The 18,313-nt window shown below is 32.7% G+C and overlaps 2 protein-coding genes across 5 annotated transcripts; one reads left to right on the top strand and one right to left on the bottom strand.

Annotated features, from left to right (window-relative positions):
* Positions 1–259: 259 nt before the first annotated feature.
* On the bottom strand, positions 260–2,316 carry LOC114299600 (uncharacterized). Its single transcript, XM_082888898.1, has 5 exons — positions 2,209–2,316; positions 1,195–1,490; positions 885–1,013; positions 524–699; positions 260–411 (listed from the first exon to the last, which is right to left on the bottom strand). The coding sequence occupies exons 1-5, from the start codon at positions 2,314–2,316 to the stop codon at positions 260–262; spliced, it is 861 nt and encodes a 286-aa protein (XP_082745024.1).
* Positions 2,317–4,498: 2,182 nt separating this feature from the next.
* LOC114281962 (putative LRR receptor-like serine/threonine-protein kinase RFK1) lies at positions 4,499–16,803 on the top strand. Of its 4 annotated transcripts, none has more exons than XM_082886513.1 (25): positions 4,519–4,659; positions 4,748–4,986; positions 6,581–6,750; positions 7,406–7,477; positions 7,610–7,678; positions 7,757–7,828; positions 8,109–8,180; positions 8,290–8,361; positions 8,446–8,517; positions 8,625–8,696; positions 8,818–8,889; positions 8,990–9,061; positions 10,413–10,481; positions 10,745–10,810; positions 11,910–11,972; positions 12,082–12,129; positions 12,285–12,328; positions 12,969–13,357; positions 13,445–13,640; positions 14,062–14,205; positions 14,625–14,743; positions 14,823–15,033; positions 15,158–15,389; positions 15,509–15,659; positions 16,241–16,803. In XM_082886513.1, the coding sequence occupies exons 3-25, from the start codon at positions 6,731–6,733 to the stop codon at positions 16,622–16,624; spliced, it is 2,781 nt and encodes a 926-aa protein (XP_082742639.1). In that variant the 5' UTR covers positions 4,519–4,659; positions 4,748–4,986; positions 6,581–6,730; the 3' UTR covers positions 16,625–16,803. The 4 variants fall into 4 exon arrangements, 3 of the variants coding, with proteins under 3 accessions (XP_082742637.1, XP_082742639.1, XP_028080357.2); XM_028224556.2 differs by having other exon boundaries at positions 6,581–6,758; XM_082886511.1 differs by having other exon boundaries at positions 4,499–4,986.
* Positions 16,804–18,313: the final 1,510 nt, after the last annotated feature.

The following is an 18,313-nucleotide window of genomic DNA, read 5'->3' as shown; positions in this document are numbered from 1 at the left end:
CTAAAAGATGTGTACATAAACTTACAAGCTTGTTCCAAATTCCTTGCAAGGGCCTCCACTTCATCTTCATCCGAATCACATCCATGTTGAATATTCCTATCAAGTACACTCAACCAATTTCCTTCTCTTGGAAGAGCCGGAGCCTCTCTCTCTGTTATCCATTCATCATTTGATGGGACATCATCCAAACATAATGGATTTATGATTACTTGTCCATTCATGTGTCGTTGTCTCAATTTCAAATTGTACATGACAAACATCAAGTCAAATGATTCCTCCACTTTGAATGTACTATCTCAAAAGCACTCCAATTGCGCTCATACCCCGATGAACTGCATGTTAAACTTAATATCTTAATTGTAAACCTCTTCAACTCAAGGCATTCATCACCAAAAGAGTCCCACCAATTAGCTACATGAAATTTTAGTTATAAATTTAAAATTGATGACATGAAAACAAATAATAAGATATTAAAAATGATAGAAATCAACTTATAGTAAAAATTAAAACAAAAAAAAAACACCTGGAGATTTATTTTTTCTAGTCATTATTGCATTTTGTATGCCAAAGGGTTCTCTTGCACTCTTGAATGCATAAATTTGCAAATCTATCTTCACCCTCTCATTAGCATCAGGAACCATTCTTTCAAGACATTTGTACAGCCCAATTTTAACCTCAGCATCGGGCTGAAAATTGGGACTGTAATGAAACTAAGGGTTCAAGAAGTATACTATAGTATGCAATGGGTGATGGAGTTGGGATTTCCAATGATGGTCTATATATGATCATAGCTAACACCAATGAATAAAGAGTATTAATGAATAAATAAAATTTTAGGGAAATATAGTAGTAAAGTAAATAAGTTTAACTAAATAAAAGTTTACCATGCGAAAACATTATTGAATTTGCTTTGCATTTCCTCTCTCGCATGATCCATTGCCTCGTAAATGAATCCTATCGCCAAATTCTCATTTGAATCCACCAATCTAAGTACTTTAATGAGGTACCGCAGCCTTCAAGCACATAAAAATACCATTCCAAAAAATACGATTATCTAAAATAATATCTTCAATTTTTTTACCCTTTTTAGACCTTGCGAATCGACTATTTCTCCACTTAGGTGATGTAAACAAAGAGAACAATGGACCCTTTTGCTCATGAGGGCACCTCAAGGTCAAGTAAGATGTGGCAAACCGAGTTATTGAGGGCCTAATAAGTTCAATACCTTTGGTGAACTCCTTCATCCAATGAATAAGATTTGTTCTTGAATAAATGTATGCCACAATTCTTTTCCCTTTTTTAATTGTAACTCGATGAAGTTGGATTTGTTTCTCAAAATCCTCTAACATCAAATCTATACAATGAGCGGCACAAGGCGTCCAAAACAAGCTCTTCCTCTTATCCATTAACATTTCTCCCGCTGACTTATAATTAGAAGCATTGTCAATCATCACTTGCACAATATGCTCCACTCTAACCTTCTCAACAACCTTATCCAACATCTCAAAAACATTTTCATTGATTTTGAAATGTCGGATGTATCCAATGATGATAGAAAGATAGTTCCATTAGGGCTATTGACAAGAAAATTACAAATTGATCTTCTATTTCTATTCGACCATCCATCGGACATAATTGTACACCCGGTCTTTTTCTATTGTTCCTTGAACTCGTCAAGTAATTGCAATGTCTCACACACTTCTTTTTTAAAAAATGTCACCCTAATTTCATGGTAAGATGGTAACACAAGGCCTTTTCCATAATCTCCAATTTTCTTAACCATAAGTGGAAATATAAGGTTGTTGACACAATTAAAAGGTATTGCACTAGTGTAAAAAAACCAGCAATTGTTTGACAAACATCATCTCTCTCTTCTTCCTTAAATAATTGATTGATAGTTTTTTGATTTTGGTGCCGAGACTTATTCACCACAAATTTATCCATACGCCCATAATGTTTTTGTTTGTTTTCATGGCCAGCATGCAATAATTCCAATTCTTCATCAGAATCATCATCACCAATATCAAGCATCCTTCTTTTCTTATTTTGAGACTCTAATGTTTGAGTTTTTAAAAGACTCATAAATTTTTCTCTAACATCTTCCAAAACTTGGGGACATGGTTCGATATTTTGATGAGTGCATGCCAAATGGTGTTTTAATCTATATATTCCTCCAGAACGAGTAACATTACAGTATTTGCATTTTACCTTTTTGCTTGCAGCATCCACTTCAATGCCGTGTTCCCAACCGGGACCAGATCTATAACCAGCAACATTTTTCCTCTTCCTCCCTTTTCTTGAACCAGAGGTTGACATTGTGTTTGTGTGCTGCAAAATTGCAAATTGTGAAAATTAAAAGACACTTTTTCAGCAAGGTTTAGGAAAAAAACAGCAACGAAGAACATCCGTAGATAGCATAGCAACAAAGAAGAACAAGGAAAATTGAAGAAGAAAAAAGAAAAAGAAAAAATAGAAACAGAACAACAATATATCTAATGTAAATAAATAAGAGAAAAACAAAACAAAAATATTTACAGAACAAAAATAAATAAATATGTATCTAATATATATCAACAAAACAACCATATTTACAAAGCAAATATATATATATATATATAAAATATAATTTATATATAAGAGAAACATACAAAAATATGTATCTAATATATAATTACAGAAACAAAAATAAATAAATAAATAAGAGCAAAAAAAAAAAAAATGAACGATGAGAGATATATATAAAATACTGAAGAAAGAAGAAAAGATCAGCAAAGAAAGAGGAGTTGAGCAGCGAAGGGAAGAAAGAAGAAAAGATTAAAGAACAACAGAGAGGAAGAACAACGAAGAAAAAGCAAAAAAAAAAGAGCAAGCAGACTTGAAGAACAACAGCGAAGAAGAAGAAGAAGAAGAAGAAGAAGAAGCGTACCTGGTTGTTTATGGATGCAAATTCTAAAATTTGATGTTGAATTTCTCTTTCCCTAATTTGTATTGCCCTGATCGCAGGTAAGGCTTCTCTGGTTGCTTTGCTTCTCTGCTTCTCTTTTTTTTTGCTCCCAATTTTGCTTTTAAGTTCCCAAAAAAACCCGTGAAATTTAGATCACATGAAGTTGAGATCCTAACGATCCAAACGATCCCATTATGATCTTGATCTGGGGTCGATCCACAGTACGAGTCAAATTGAATGGTATATATTGGATCGCAGGATCATACGATCCTACGATCCGGATCGCGATCTTGACAACCTTGCTTGGAAATCGGTTTAAATACTGACAATTAGGTTCGATGATCAATAGTCAAAGAGGTTTCTTAGGTAGAGTCTGAACAAATGATGAGTAGCTCTACAAAGTCCTAATTTCATGCTCCACCGTAATATCTCTCTCTCTCTCTCTCTATATATATATATACATATACATGTATTCTAGGGTTTGTTAATGTTGTATATCAACGATGCGTTCTAAGTTCTTATGGAAATTCATAAAATCATTACTTCGCTTTCAAGACTCTGTTAGTAACAAAAATTTTCTGTGATATATGGGTGTTGGATTGAGGGATTTTAGACATCATATAATAATATTGTGAATCGCTTCTATTACTAAAAATATGAGAGGGACCTTAGACTAATTTTCTTTATTTTTTATTTCACCATTCTTTATATCAAAATAATTTAATATAAAACTATAATAGTATAATAACATTTATACCCAAAAAAATTATATTAAAAGAATAAAATAGTACCAAAAAAATATTTATGAAATATAATTTTTAATATTAAAATATATAATATATTTATTAGTTGGTATAAAGCTAAATTCGATAATGATGTAATAAGAGTATTTATAAAATTTTAAATGGTTAACCACACTCCTATAACTTAAAATAAAGAGAAACTATTACCAGTATTTATTATCAAATAAATATAACTTTTTTAATTTTTTCGCTAATAATTTTTTCTGTAACAATCTCACTCAACTTACCCCTTGAAGCAAACCTAACACTGTGTTTGGATTGAGTGATTTGGAGAGAAAAGAAAAGAAATAGAGAGAAATGTATTTCTCTTCCCTGTTTGGTTATCTTAAGTGGAAAGAAATGGGGAGAAATAGAGAGAAATAGAGAGAAACTCATTTCTCTCATAACCCTTATTTTCAATCTTCCCAAAAGTAGAGAGATTGGAAGAGAAAAGAAATCCACAAATGTTTATATTTTTATAATACCAATTTTACCCCTGTAAAAATAAAAGAAATAAAATGATTGAAAATATAAAAAGGTTATTTTGGTAATATAACATAAAATAATTTCTTTTCTTTTCTCTTAATGAAATCTAACCAAACAAGAAGGAGAGAAATCATAATCATTTCTTTTCTTTTATTTCTTACTTATCCAAATAAAAAAGAGAGAAATTACAATTATTTCTTTTTTTTTCTCTTATTACTTAAGTATTCATTTCTTTTCTTTTCCTCCTAAGTTACCAAACATAGCGTAAGGGTGTATTTGTAATGATAAATGATAAAGGGTGTATTTGTAATGATAGGGATAGCTTGTGTTTTTTGAACGAAGATAGGGATAGCTTACTACTGGTATGGAGAGACAGAACTCTTTTTGGGTGAGATGGAAAAAGCTTTTTCCTTTTTTGAACTAGTTGGAAAACACCAACTTTGCCAGGTCCTGTTTGCTTCCATAATTAGTCCTTTATTTCCATTTTTCACATCACTTTCTTTCGGGATAATTGTCTCTAGCTCTACTTTTTCAGATCAGCTCTGGTCTCACCCTCACACGGGTTTCAAAAGAGCCTGTGAGCTCTCAATCTTCTCTCGACAATTCTTTACATGGGTCTCTCACTTGTATATGCTCCATACAAGGACATATGTATAATTTATATAAGTTATCTCAAGAACATGTTCCCCAGAAAGGCTGCTTTGTTTTTGATTCTTGCACTGAGTTGCTTCTTGTTATTGAGGTTTGCGGAGTCCAAGTTGCCCCAGGAAGAAGGTAAGCAGATTTCCCACTTTGTATTGATTTTTTTTTTTTTTTTTTTTTTTGGGTGCCGAGAAATGTAGAAAAAGCTGTGGAAAATAGAAATTTGGAGTATTGGGTTTGTCGTAATCTGTTTTCACTTAAACTGGGTCTCACATGGCGTTTTGTTTTGTTTTGGTTTTTTTTTTTTTTTTTTTTTTTTTTGGGGTTGAGTTTAGTTGAGTTGAGTTTGTGAAAAATCAAGACAACAGGAAACAAAAGATTTAGAAATTCTATTTTATTTTCTCTGATTTGATCGAGAAATTCTGGAGGACTGCACGGCTGAGTTTAGGGATTTTCTTTTCTCTGATTTTGTTCCCTTTTCCAATTATAGAGATAATGGGTCGTGTGATTGGGAGGCGAAGGGTTTCGACTCAGAAACAAGAAGGGTTCATTTAGTTTATAAAATAACAGATTAACTTGGTAATTGATTTGGTTTTCTTGAATATACTAACATGTTTCAGGGCATGTTGATTGGTTTGGAACCTTTAAATTCTAACTGGTCGTAGTTTTTTGGATAGGTTTGGTCCAATTTGATCACCAATTTGCTGTGATTTCCCTTTTGTGGCATTTTATTAGTTTGGTTATGCTTTTCATTGCTTACTCAAAGAAAGAATAGACAGAGAGAGAGAGAGAGGTTATTTTCCCTCATTGATTTGGCCTTTAACAGAATTTAGTTTGGTTATGCCGTTTGGATGGCCATCACCGACTTCCTAACACTCCATTTGGATGTGAAAGTAAACTGATAAAAAATGATTTGGTGGGAAATGAGAAAAAATGATGAGAAAGTAAACTCTTTTCTCATGTTTGGTTTGTAAGTTGACTGAGAAATGGTGAGACAGGATGAGAAATGGTGAGAAAGAGGATTCTCTTACTAAGCATATTTCATTTCTCATCAAAAGTGGTGAGATTCGGTGAGAAACAAATTGATCGGTTGTAAAATATTTATAATACCAAGATTATCCCTTAAAATATAAAGGAAGAAAAATAAATCTCACTCATATCATATCACTCTCTCACATGCTTTGCTCTTTTACCCATCCAAACACGATAGTGAGAAAACACAGCCATTTCTTTTCATTTTCACCAAGATGAGAAACCACAATAATTTCTTTTTCTTTTCTCACCTTCCGATCCAAACAGATGTAATAGTGGGGTAGGCCTTCATTTAGCTCAGATGATTATAATGATAATACTGAATGAACACAGTCACATATAAATTATAATTGGTCATTCTTAAATTATCTGTGAACTTCCTTGCATATTTTTAATGGTTTTTCCGAACTTTCCTAGTGGCTCACAATGCATCTATTATGTTTTTGTACTAAACCTTAACAGCAATAGTATGGTTTATTGTTTGCCGTAGTTAGATAGAATTAATTGAGATGAGATTTGAAGAATAGTGAAACTGATCTCTATTTTTCTGTGACTACTATGAATGAGTTTTAACTAACAGATGTTTACTCAACTTATTATGACTTTTGGTATAAGTTTTTAACATACTGATATTCCTATTACTGATTTTTACGAGTTCATTTTTTACACTTACTTCTTTACATATGTCATTTAGTGGATGCTCTCCAGCAAATGGCCACTACAATGGGTGCAAATTATTGGGAGTTCAACAGTGATTCATGCCAAGTTAAAATGGTTGGGGTAGTAACACCACAGGCACCAACGGGATCCCAGAGCAATATTGAGTGCCAATGCAATTTTGTGAATGACACCTACTGTCATGTTGTAAGCATGTATAATTCCTTCATTTTATTGCTAAAGCTAATGATGTTGCTTTAAGTCTTGCACACAATTATGTTTTCTGTGGTTCTACATCTCCTGCTCATATCCAGCCAAAAAAATATCTCCTGCTCATATGGCTTGTACAAAATATTTATTATCATACAAACAAAAATTCCATTTGGAATCATATCTTAAATTATATTTTCCATGAGCAACCTCTGATAGAACCTCAAAGAAGGGTGTTATTATCCTATTATGTTTGACAAAAAATAAAAATATTTGAAATGAAGGAAACTCTTATATGGGGTTACCTAGTTACGTAACTTACATTCTATTCTTGCCATAAGATTTTTTCTCCCTTTTAAATTGTAAGTATGCAACGTGCCATCCAGATTGTCATTCTTGGTATGAATTTCAATACAACCATTTAAATAGTGCCTCCATCCTCAGTAGTCAATAGCTTATGGTTTTTAAAAAAATTTAGGTGAAAACGGATGTTATTCATGAATTAATTTTGAAATAAAGCAATGGAAAAAAGTGGTTCATAATAATGTTTGAGTAAGTCCCTTTCAGTTTTGTCTAAAACCCCGAATCTGCTGATAATGTATGAACTTTAGCACTTCACTTTTCTTTTTCTTTTTTTTTTCCCAATTTGCAGTGTGCTTAAAGGTTATAGTCTTCCTGGTGTGCTTCCGCCTGAACTGGTGAAGCTTCATTACCTTCGAGATATGTGAGGATCTTTCAAATGCTATTGTCATGCTAGATGTTCAAAAGTTTTAGCACTAGTTTCATGTGTGATTCCTGAGACACGAAATGAAAATCTTGGTATACTGAATCTATTTCTGTTGTATCTCATTTGTAGTGATTTGGCTTACAATTACCTTAGTGGTACAATCCCAAATGAATGGGCTTCTATGCAATTAAATTTAATGTAAGCTCTCTCTCTTTCTCTCTCTCTGTAGTTGTAAGTTTCTTCTCACACAAAATTAAACGTGGAAATTTTATGCAGCTCTGTTCTTGTAAACCGCTTATCAGGGGAAATTCCTATGGAACTGGGAAATATTTCCACTCTCACATATCTGTATGTTTTCCAATTTTTGCTTATCAATTTTCTTTCTGAAGAGTAATGTGATAATTGAAGTGTGAAACCGTTGAGAACTGAAACTGGACCAACCATGCCTTTTATCTCATTTTATGTGTTTTTATTTTTCTTAAACTCAAAAACATGGTATATATTTACATCCCAACAATAGTGGCATCATTTTTGCTCACGCATTTTTAGGAAACTGTAGTAGTGATTTTATTTATTTATTTATTATTATTATTTTCTTTTGGCAATCTCAATGGATATTTTAATCCAGGAGTCTTGAAGCAAACCAATTTTCTGGCAGTGTTCCTCCTGAACTTGGGAAACTAAGTAACTTAAAAACTTTGTAAGACATGTCATTCCTTGTTTACTTACACTTACTCCTTGAATCAAATTTGTCAAGGATGAAAGAATGTCTTACTCATTTGTTTGGCTACATGTTATTGCAACTTCAGGATGTTGTCCTCGAATCGATTGAGTGGAAATCTGCCACCTTCATTTGCTGGGCTAATAAATTTGACTGATTTGTAAGCTTCTACAATATCTTATATGATTTCCTATATTATTTCGATGATGGTGTCAATTCAGCACCAGTTTCTTGCTCATTGCAGTAGGATAAATGATAACAACTTCAGCGGAGCAATACCTGATTTCATACAGAACTGGAAACAACTTACGAGATTGTAAGATTTTGATCTTCCGAAAAGTGCCTTTTCAGATCGGCTAAATACAGTGATGGTTTTTCCATTAGTTTTATATAACCATTCAATTCTAATTTGTGTCAATGAAGAGAAATGCATGGCAGTGGATTGGAGGGACCCATTCCATCAAATATATCCCTTTTGAATCAATTAACTGAATTGTGAGTACAAAACATTCTTATAGCAGCAAAGTAGTTTTAGGCGGTTTACTTATTTTGTTGACTTATTTGATTGATAGCATACTGTTGACGGAATTGCTCATGGCGTGATCTCTTTGACCAGGAGAATCAGTGACATAAATGGGACGGCTCAGGAATTTCCTACCTTGAGCAATACTACAGGGCTAGTAAGATTGTATGTTTGATGATTATATAATTTATAGTGTTCAATATTTATAGTGTGTATAGGTGCGTTTCATCCTGAATTTAATTTTATTCATTTTTTTGGTGTTTAGGGTTTTGAGAAACTGCAACATTTCTGGTGAAATCCCAAAATATATTTGGAAAATGATGAATCTGCAAATGTTGTAAGTAAAGCATGTTAAGCTTTGGTGAATGATTTTTATTTGATTTTCAGTATTTTCATCAATGTATAATTGACTACACGACCAAAGTGATTTTTTTTTGGCTGGAATTAGAATGGTAATGCACTCATTATAAAACAGAAGCTATATTTTTTTCTTATAATCTTCCGCTAGTGAGTTTAGCTGACCCCATTTGATGGGATTTAAGGCTTGGCTTGGTTTGGTAATCTTCCGCTAATGAGTTGAGTGTCTAGACCTTCAACTTGCTTCCAAGAAGAGAATCAAATAATGTACCCACTTTAAGATTGAAAACACTTGTTTTTCAAGGAAAAAGAAAGCAGAAACAGAAAGAGAATCAAATAATTCCTAGAAACATAGACAACGTAATAATCAATACAAATGAACATCAAAGTTGAGTCTAACATGATGCAGGTGCAATTACCACCTATCTGTCTGTCTGGTGCATGAAATAGATATGAATATGATACTTCTAATATGCTTTTGGTTAATATGTACAGCCTGCTTATCCAAGTTCAATTTAGGATATTCTTTCCCTCATATTCCTTTCTCCCCCCCCCCCCCCCCTCCTCCTCATATTCCCTTTCATAATATCTAGTTTGCTAATATTTTTTTTTGGGGTTAACAGTTTGCTGAAACAAATTATTTTATTCACCTAAGTATATATGTATATATGTTGTTTGGATTTGAATGAAGAAACTTATTTTCCCCTGAAAAGCAGATGCAGACAAAGTGGAAATTGGAGCTCTTCTCATATAACCTGACATCAGAAAATAAGAATAAAATAAAAATCTAATGTTCTTTCTCTTCAATTGGAGTAGTTTTAAATCCAAAATTTGAAAGTGTAATGTGTAAATTGGATTGACAAAGGCATTACATGTGGTACATGGAATTATTATAAGTTAGAACATGTTGAAGACTGAAGAGTTGTTTGATATTTCTCAGAGTGTGCTCCAAACATGTTTTGGTTTCCTAGTTGGCCAATTCATATTGTAGTTTTTGGTGAAGAGGTTTATGTCCACTTTTAGCATTTTTGTAGAAGTTTAAAGTTCATCTCAGTTCTCTCTTTCAGTCTCGAGTACTTGGGGGGAATTATTGCATATGCTGGCCCATTCTTTCTTTTCTTTTCTTTTCTTTACTATTCCTTCATTTGCTTCTGTTGAGGACTTTCTCACTCACTCTTCCACATTTGTTCCTGCATTCATAAAGTTTCTGTCTTTGGTAATTGTATAAAAACAAACGTTTTATCAAACACACTTAACCATTAATAGCCTTTATGGTACATGCTCTTTCTCCCTTTCTTGTTAACTATATCTTTGTATTGTGATTTGGACAGGGATGTCAGTTTTAACAGGTTAGTGGGAGAAATTCCAAATGACATAGCTGGAAAGAATTTGAAGTTTGTGTAAGTATGAAGCCCAAAATTTATGTTGCATTTGGTTATGTTTTAAACAGTACTTTGTTTTTCTCCGATGGATCTAAAAGTTATTAAAACAAGGCCATGTGGTTTCTGGAAACAGAATTTTTTACATTTAATTTCCTATTGGCGTCCAACAGTTTTTTTATTAAATTATTTTGACCCAGAATTGTTAACCTCATGCATTATTTCACTGTCATCAATATCATACTCTGGTATGTAGTTTATTAACTATATGTTGCTTTGAATAGGTTTTTGAGTGGCAACATGCTAAGGGGAAATGTACCAGATTCAATCTTGAAGGATGGATTTAGTATGTATGTTTTTATCTTGAATGCTGATTTTCAGGAATTTGTGTGCGTGTGCAGTTCAGCAAGTTGAGTCGCAACTCATTGCACTTTTTTTGTCTTTGTGATCTTGTTGAACAAAATTAGTAGTCGGCGTATAAATTTTAGCAAGTTAATCGACTACATTTGGTAATAAAAAGAATAAAACCTTCCTGTAGAATCAACATTCACAATGCATTATCCCAAACCTCCCCCAGTTTCCCCTTCTAAAAATTATAACACGGGTACCTGAATTGGTCTCTCTGAATTATCACACCTTGATATTCAATCCCAACTATCACCTTTGAGATCTATTTACTGTCAGTTTTCTTTATTGTGAGTAGGAAATATTATGAGGAAAATGTCAGAAACTGTCTAGATTTATTATTACTTTGTTTTTGTCAAAAGATTAAATTTTCTGTGACTGTTTCTTTCTAGATTTTTCTTTACACTGGCACTAAGCCACTGGAAAACTAGTTTTGTTCTTTGAAGTCCTCATGATCATGTCTTGAATTAAAAACCAAACCAAACCAAGCCTAGCCTTGTGTCCCAATCAATTGGGGTCAGCTACATGATTAATTTTTCTTCTTTCTTCTCTATCAAGGGCCATATGCTTATCGTTTTCTACCCTGGAATTTATTCCTGTCTGTCATCCTAGCAGTATTGCTTTATTTATTTATTTATTTTTTATAAGATGTTATCATTATGTGCCCATTATATATTAATGCAGAAATTGAAAGTTGAGTTTCTTAATCGATGCCTCGTTTGGCCACTCTATGTTTTAGCTTAAAAGTCAAAAAGTCACTAAAAAAGCCAAAAAGCCAACAAAATTTCTATTTTTTGCACTTTTTTTTTTGTAAAAAGTCAAAAAGTCATCTCAAATGTACTAGTTTTTTTTTTTACCTTATATTTAGGCAAAAGCCAAAAAGTTACTAAAATTGCATGATCCTGAACGATTTGGGATCTAAAGCTTTTATATAAACACTCATCTTTGTTCTCTTTTTTCAAATTGGTTTTCCTTTTATTATTAATTCATCATATCACAATAATTACCAACATGATGACACCTAGTGTTAATGATTGCAAGCAGTGATCTTTCCTACAATAACTTTACATGGCAAGGCCCTGATCAACCTGCTTGTCAAGAGAACTTGTAAGACTACTTCTCTATTTTAGTTTATTTCTTCCTCCTGGATACTTCCCATTTAAATGGCAATTTTTTTTTAGTTCTGATAAATTTTCTTTATTTTTTCTTTTATTAGGAATCTATACATAAATTTGTTTAGAAGCTCTTCAATGGAGAACCCCTTGTAAGATGCTTTTGTTTTTATAATTTTATTTATATTCCCTTGTTTTGTAAAGTTGCATAATTAGCTTATGTTTTGAAGACCAGAAGGAGAAGTAGATTTCAGCTTATGATTTTTTCTGCTTAATGCTAATTATTGTTTTACTGATTCTGCAACAGAAAGAGAATTCTTCCATGCATGAAAGATTTCAATTGTCCAAGATGTAAGTATGCTATTTTGGAGTACAGTTGTGTCAAATGCCCTAATTTTCTCCTTTGTAATGAACAAAATCTCCTCATACTGTAATGCATAGTTTTGGAACTGCCTTATTTTCAGAACATAGAAGATCCAAGCTCCAAGCTTTCAAAAGCAAGATCTTCTGGGTGATCCCATACCTGATAAATGATGAATTGTTACCAAAAAGAAGTGGATTCACTTAATCCATGTTTCTGATACTAATTTGAACTTTAGTTTAACCTTTGCTATAGATTATAAAAATAATGCCGTGAATTTTTTAATCATGCTGGTGCTACTTTATATGCTCTCTAACTTGACACAACCTTTTCTTTTATTTTTTTCATTGACTCTGAGAATCATTTAGATTAAATTAGAGATCTGAAATGCCATCAATAATACAACAGTCCAGTAGGAACTAAATACCATCATACCATGTAACCAAAAGCTCAAGATCACAATTAAGGTCTCTTGGAAAAAATATAATACATAGTGCCATAGTGATTGAGCATCAACTTTATGTCATTCTAATGATTATGAATTATTTTGTTTGTCTTTGTTAAATGCAGTAGATGAGCTTGTATGATGTTATTATTTACATTCTCCCTTCTTTTAATTATTTATGGCAGATGGGTGTTCTATACATGTTAATTGTGGTGGAAATGATTTAACCATGAAAGAAAATAATAGAAAGGTTGTGTATGAAGGAGATGCAAAAGTTGAAGGTGGTACAGCGAAATATTATAGAAGTATAAATAGTTACTGGGGTTTCAGTAGCACTGGGGACTTCATGGATGATAATGATTACCTAAATGCACGATTTATTAAAGCTGTGTCATCGACAAACGTCTCTGAATTGTATAGTACAGCGCGCCTTTCTCCGCTTTCACTCACTTACTTTGGGTACTGTTTAGAAAATGGGAATTACACTGTTACTCTGCACTTTGCGGAAATAGAATTTACAAACAACAAGACATATAGCAGTCTTGGGAGGCGGATATTTGATATTCATATTCAGGTAATTTTGTTATGTCTATAATCATTTTATCAAGTTATATTGAATTCACAATCAAATTTCTTATTTTTTATTTTTGTTTTTGGTCAGGGAAAAATAGTTGGGAAGGATTTCAATATTGTAGATGAGGCTGGTGGGGCTCAAAAGCAAGTAACAAAACAATTTAATGCCAGTGTGACAGAAAATATTTTGGAGATTCAATTTAATTGGGCTGGCAAAGGGACTACACGTATTCCCAACAGAGGAGATTATGGCCCCTTAATATCAGCTATTTCGGTTAATCCTAGTAAGTAATTTTTTCTCTTTCTGTTTTCTTATATTGTGAGTTATATTCTCTATGTATAAATATATTGTTCAAAGTAAGGTTTCCTGGAATGCATTATTTTGAGGCACACTGGCAATTGTGTCATTATGGAACTAAGTAGCCAGTGCCTTTATGCAACACCAAACAATTAATCCATGTTTCTGACTTTTCTTTGAACTTTCTAATGCTTTTTCTTGAATTCTCTATTCGAAGACAGTATGCTCTATGCATTTATATGACTATTAGAGAGTATATCTTGGTGGCAGGAGGCCATGCAAGGAAAAAATATTTAAGAATTATGCCTAAATTATCACATGAATGTCTCCTTGTTAAATTTTTTGGTTGTGTTTATGTTGATTGTTTTTTCATTAGTGCATTTGCTTGGGTTCATTCTTTTGGGCAGATTTCAAATTTTGTTCAGATGGCAGAAAGAAGAAGGTTGCTGTTTATGTTACCGTTGGAGTTGTGGCAATATCCGTTACATTTGTAATAGTCGGTATTCTTTGGTGGAAGGGCTATTTGAAAGGCAGAAATAGGAATGGAAAAGGTGAGCACTGGATGAAATCCTGTACTTACTGCTCAATGTTGCTTTGTTCTACTGTTAATAATACACCAGCAATACTTTTTTAACTTTCCAAGAACTTATTAAAGGTCATGAGATTCAAAACTTCTCATTTGATTCAATTATTAGATGCATGTGTTCATTTGTTTGTATTGCAACCATTGCCTCAGAATGCATGCGTTGAAAGTCAGACCCGGGTAAAAAACAGATTGTAAGATACATCTGAATTTTTGTACTAAGGTTGTTCAAATTAAAATTCTATTATGTTTTTCTTTTCACCCTTTCCCAAAACCAATTTTGATTGAGTTGAAATTTTTCTTTATTTCTAAAATTTTAGTGGATATATATTATACAAGTGAAAGTATTAGAGGCTGATAATATATATATATATAATTCCTTCACAGATTTTGATGGTCTAGAGTTGCAAACGGGTACTTTTACTTTGAAGCAGATTAAAGATGCCACTGACAATTTTGATTCTTCAAACAAGATTGGAGAAGGTGGTTTTGGTCCTGTCTACAAGGTGTTTTAGCTGAGCCCATGACAAATCCATTTTATTTTTTAGATTGTATGCATTGATTCTGAGTAAATGTTGGATGCAGGGTCGATTGTCTGATGGTACTGTAATTGCAGTGAAGCAACTCTCCTCTAAATCAAAACAAGGAAATCGTGAATTTTTGAATGAAATGGGCATGATTTCCTGCGTACAACACCCAAATCTTGTTAAGCTTCATGGATGCTGTATTGAAGCGGACCAATTGTTATTGGTGTATGAATACATGCAAAACAATAGCCTCGCCCGTAGTTTATTCGGTAAGTTCCATTGTTTTCTTGGTTGCCAAACACCTAATATGAGAATTGCTGACAATGCTTTTATTAGCCTTAATTATATAGTTTTGTATCAATGTTTGGAGTGTTGTGTAATGTTCAAATCCAGATGACAGCCAATTGATACTTGATTGGCCAACAAGGCTTAAGATCTGCATTGGGATTGCTAGAGGTTTGGCTTTTCTACATGAGGAATCAAGACTCAAGATTGTTCACAGAGACATTAAAGCTACTAATGTGTTGCTTGATGAAAACCTAAACCCAAAAATTTCTGACTTCGGATTGGCTAGGCTTAATGAAGATGAAAAAAGCCACATTAGCACTCGAGTTGCTGGAACTATGTAAGTTGCATTGTCCTTTCCAAATAGACTGTCTTTTATTTTGTACCCTAAACATGTTTAAATGCTATATATGAGTAACTTTTGGATGTTGAATAAGACATCAAAATCGTGACTTGCAGAGGATATATGGCCCCAGAATATGCACTTTGGGGTTACTTGACCGACAAGGCAGATGTTTACAGCTTTGGAGTTGTGACTCTGGAAATTGTTAGCGGAAAGAACAATAACAGTTACATCCCAAATAGCGATTGCTTCTGTCTGCTGGATTGGGTACTTAACTACTCCGGTTCCTCGATCATTTTTATATACATCTGTCTTCAATATTTTACTGTTTGCTAGGACAAAGGCTAGCTTGAACGTTTGTAGGACAGGCATTGAACTATAGATACACTAAGCGGTCAGGGTTGGGAGCAAGGGCGGGAGAGTGAGGTCGTATAGAAGTTTCTGTGATTGTGAGCACCTATGGGAGTGTGTATATATTTGATATATTAAATATATAAATATACTTTAACAAATATTTTTTTCTTTTTACTTGTAATATCTGTTAAAATATGAATAAATATTAAAGATTGATTTCAACTACAATTTGTCCAAGGATAAATAAATATTATGTAAATAGAAAGTATTAGAATAAATTTGAGTTGTTTTTCTTTTGTTCCTTTGAGATTTACATGTTTGAGAATTGGGAGCGAGTTTCTTCCTAGGAGGGTAGAATCAAGTTTCTGAATAAGAATCATCAACCCAGTATGTGTTTCCTGTTGCTACTAATCATTGAACATTCTTGTTAATCATTTATTCTTCTGAATTTTTTCTTTTCATTTTCTCTGAAAAATGAAACATGTTATACACAGGCTTGCCGCTTGCAACAAGATGGAAACTTGTTGGACATTGTCGATCCAAAGCTGGGGCCCAAAGTCAACAAAGAAGAAGCGGAAAGGATGGTTAAAATAGCACTTTTGTGTACAGATGGATCTCCGACGCTTAGGCCTTCAATGTCTGAGGTAGTGAGCATGTTTGAAGGCCGAATGAGTCTTCCTGACATAACCCCAAACCGGAATTCATATACTGAAGATTTGAGGTTTAAAGCCATGAGAGAATTTCATCAAGAAAAACAAAACCACGGTTTCAGCCGAAGCCAAACACAGAATTCAACAACAGTCCGAACAGAGACTGGTTCTTCCTCCTCATCTGTGGGCGATCTCTTTGAAATCAACCCGGATTCAAGGTCCTACTGACAATGGTGTCAGTGATTTTCTTTGAAAGCATATAATGTAGATTATCGTTTTTATTATTTTTGTATTTAAGCAATTTTGATTTTTTTTTTTTTAAAACCTTTTGAAGAGAATTTGTTGTATAATCTCAAATATTTTGGTGACACATCAAATACATAGAATTCAGGATGCTAGTTTCAAAATTTCAATCTATACTTATGTTATTGATTTTGTTTTATCATAGATAACCTCCTGGTGGGAATTTATTATATAATCTAAAAAATTTTTGTGACAGCAAACATAGGAATTAGAACACCAGACTCAAAATTTCAATGTATACTTTCTTTTATTATAAAGAAAATTCATTTGATCACTGAAGCCCCATGTTTGAGTTGGTAATATGTCATAAAAGAGCAAGTAATGCATTGAATCATAATGTAGAGGATCTCCCAATTTTAGATGTTTTCCTTCTAAAACTGTAAAACACTCCGTCACACCGGCCTGTTAGGTCCAAATTTGGTCCAAGCAGAGTGTCCCGGCCTAAACTTTGACTACTAAAAAAGATTTTGAATAATCATGCAATAACTTCCCAATTTTTGTAGATGATAATAAGAAAATATGACATTCAAGATATAGGATAGTTCTTGAACAAATGATGCAATTTGTTGGAATTTACTTTCAATTAAAACAAGAGATGAAATTGGTAAGAATAAACTAAAAAATAATAAGAAACTGGGGATTGAAAGAGAATTAGATTAACGAAACAAATATGAAAAGATAAAGATGAAATTCAAGATAAAGGTATTGACGGTATTGACGAAGTTATGAGAAATTATAAAGATATTATAATGAACATGTCCATATTTTAAGCAAGGAAAAATTATAAATTAGTGTAGAATATTAGGAAAAAAAAATTACAAACATATAAGGTATAACTTTTTCTATGCAAAATAAATAAACAAACACAGCAAAATTTGCACCCCATTTTTCAGTAAATAATTCTCTCACTCGTATTCTACATCAATAAGACCTCCCTCTGGGGTGAAAATTTGTGGCCAAATGGCTAGCCAGCTCCTTAGTTATAAAACACATTTTTTTTAATATACAAAGTATAAAAGAGTAGTTCTACTTACATTACTAGTTTATTTCTTTACACCTTTCATCTCATTACACCACTTAAAAAAAAAAAAAAAATTATAATTCTCATTACATTCATTATAATACCAAAACTAACCTTAAACTAAAAAATCTTCAAAACCCTTTCAGTTTTATCTTTGTACACCGATAGCTTTTGGTAATACAATACTAAAGAATTGAATTACTTCAGTGCTGTGTTACTAGAGAAACTAATTTTTTTCCAACCATTTGTTATCGTTCGATTGGATGATTTTACTTTATTTTAACAAGAAATTAATTAGAGCCCATTTGTAAGGTGCCTGTTCTGTGATACATTGCTATAGAAATTAGATTACTCTAGTGTCATATTGTTTAGTTAAAATAAATTTGTCCAGCCACCCGTCGCTGTATGTGCATTGTAAATTGTTTTCATTGTTGTCGCATTAAAGGTATCCTTTCATTTCAATGTAATCAATATCTCTTTTGATTTCACCATACTCTTTGACATGTTAACTAACAAGGATCTTTTCTCCTTAGATAATCTACTAGTAAATGAGTGCCTTTCAAGATGTTCAGCAATCGGATGATTACACTTGC

The sequence above is a fragment of the Camellia sinensis genome, chromosome 9 (assembly GCF_055761805.1).
Source record: "Camellia sinensis isolate YWXY chromosome 9, ASM5576180v1, whole genome shotgun sequence".
NCBI lineage: Eukaryota > Viridiplantae > Streptophyta > Magnoliopsida > Ericales > Theaceae > Camellia > Camellia sinensis.
This window is presented reverse-complemented; position numbering and strand designations above follow the sequence as displayed.

Excerpts from the sequence above, each read along its gene's own strand:
- LOC114299600 (XM_082888898.1), bottom strand. The coding sequence starts at position 2,316 with ATGTCAACCTCTGGTTCAAGAAAAGGGAGGAAGAGGAAAAATGTTGCT. Across the intron at positions 1,491-2,208 it reads TGGATGCTGCAAGCAAAAAG|GTTGTTGAGAAGGTTAGAGT; the intron begins GTAAAATGCAAA and ends ATGTTGGATAAG. Across the intron at positions 700-884 it reads TTCAATAATGTTTTCGCATG|TCCCAATTTTCAGCCCGATG; the intron begins GTAAACTTTTAT and ends GTTTCATTACAG.
- LOC114281962 (XM_028224556.2), top strand. The coding sequence starts at position 4,824 with ATGGGTCTCTCACTTGTATATGCTCCATACAAGGACATATGTATAATT. Across the intron at positions 7,679-7,756 it reads TCTATGCAATTAAATTTAAT|CTCTGTTCTTGTAAACCGCT; the intron begins GTAAGCTCTCTC and ends AATTTTATGCAG. Across the intron at positions 10,811-11,909 it reads TTGAAGGATGGATTTAGTAT|TGATCTTTCCTACAATAACT; the intron begins GTATGTTTTTAT and ends GATTGCAAGCAG.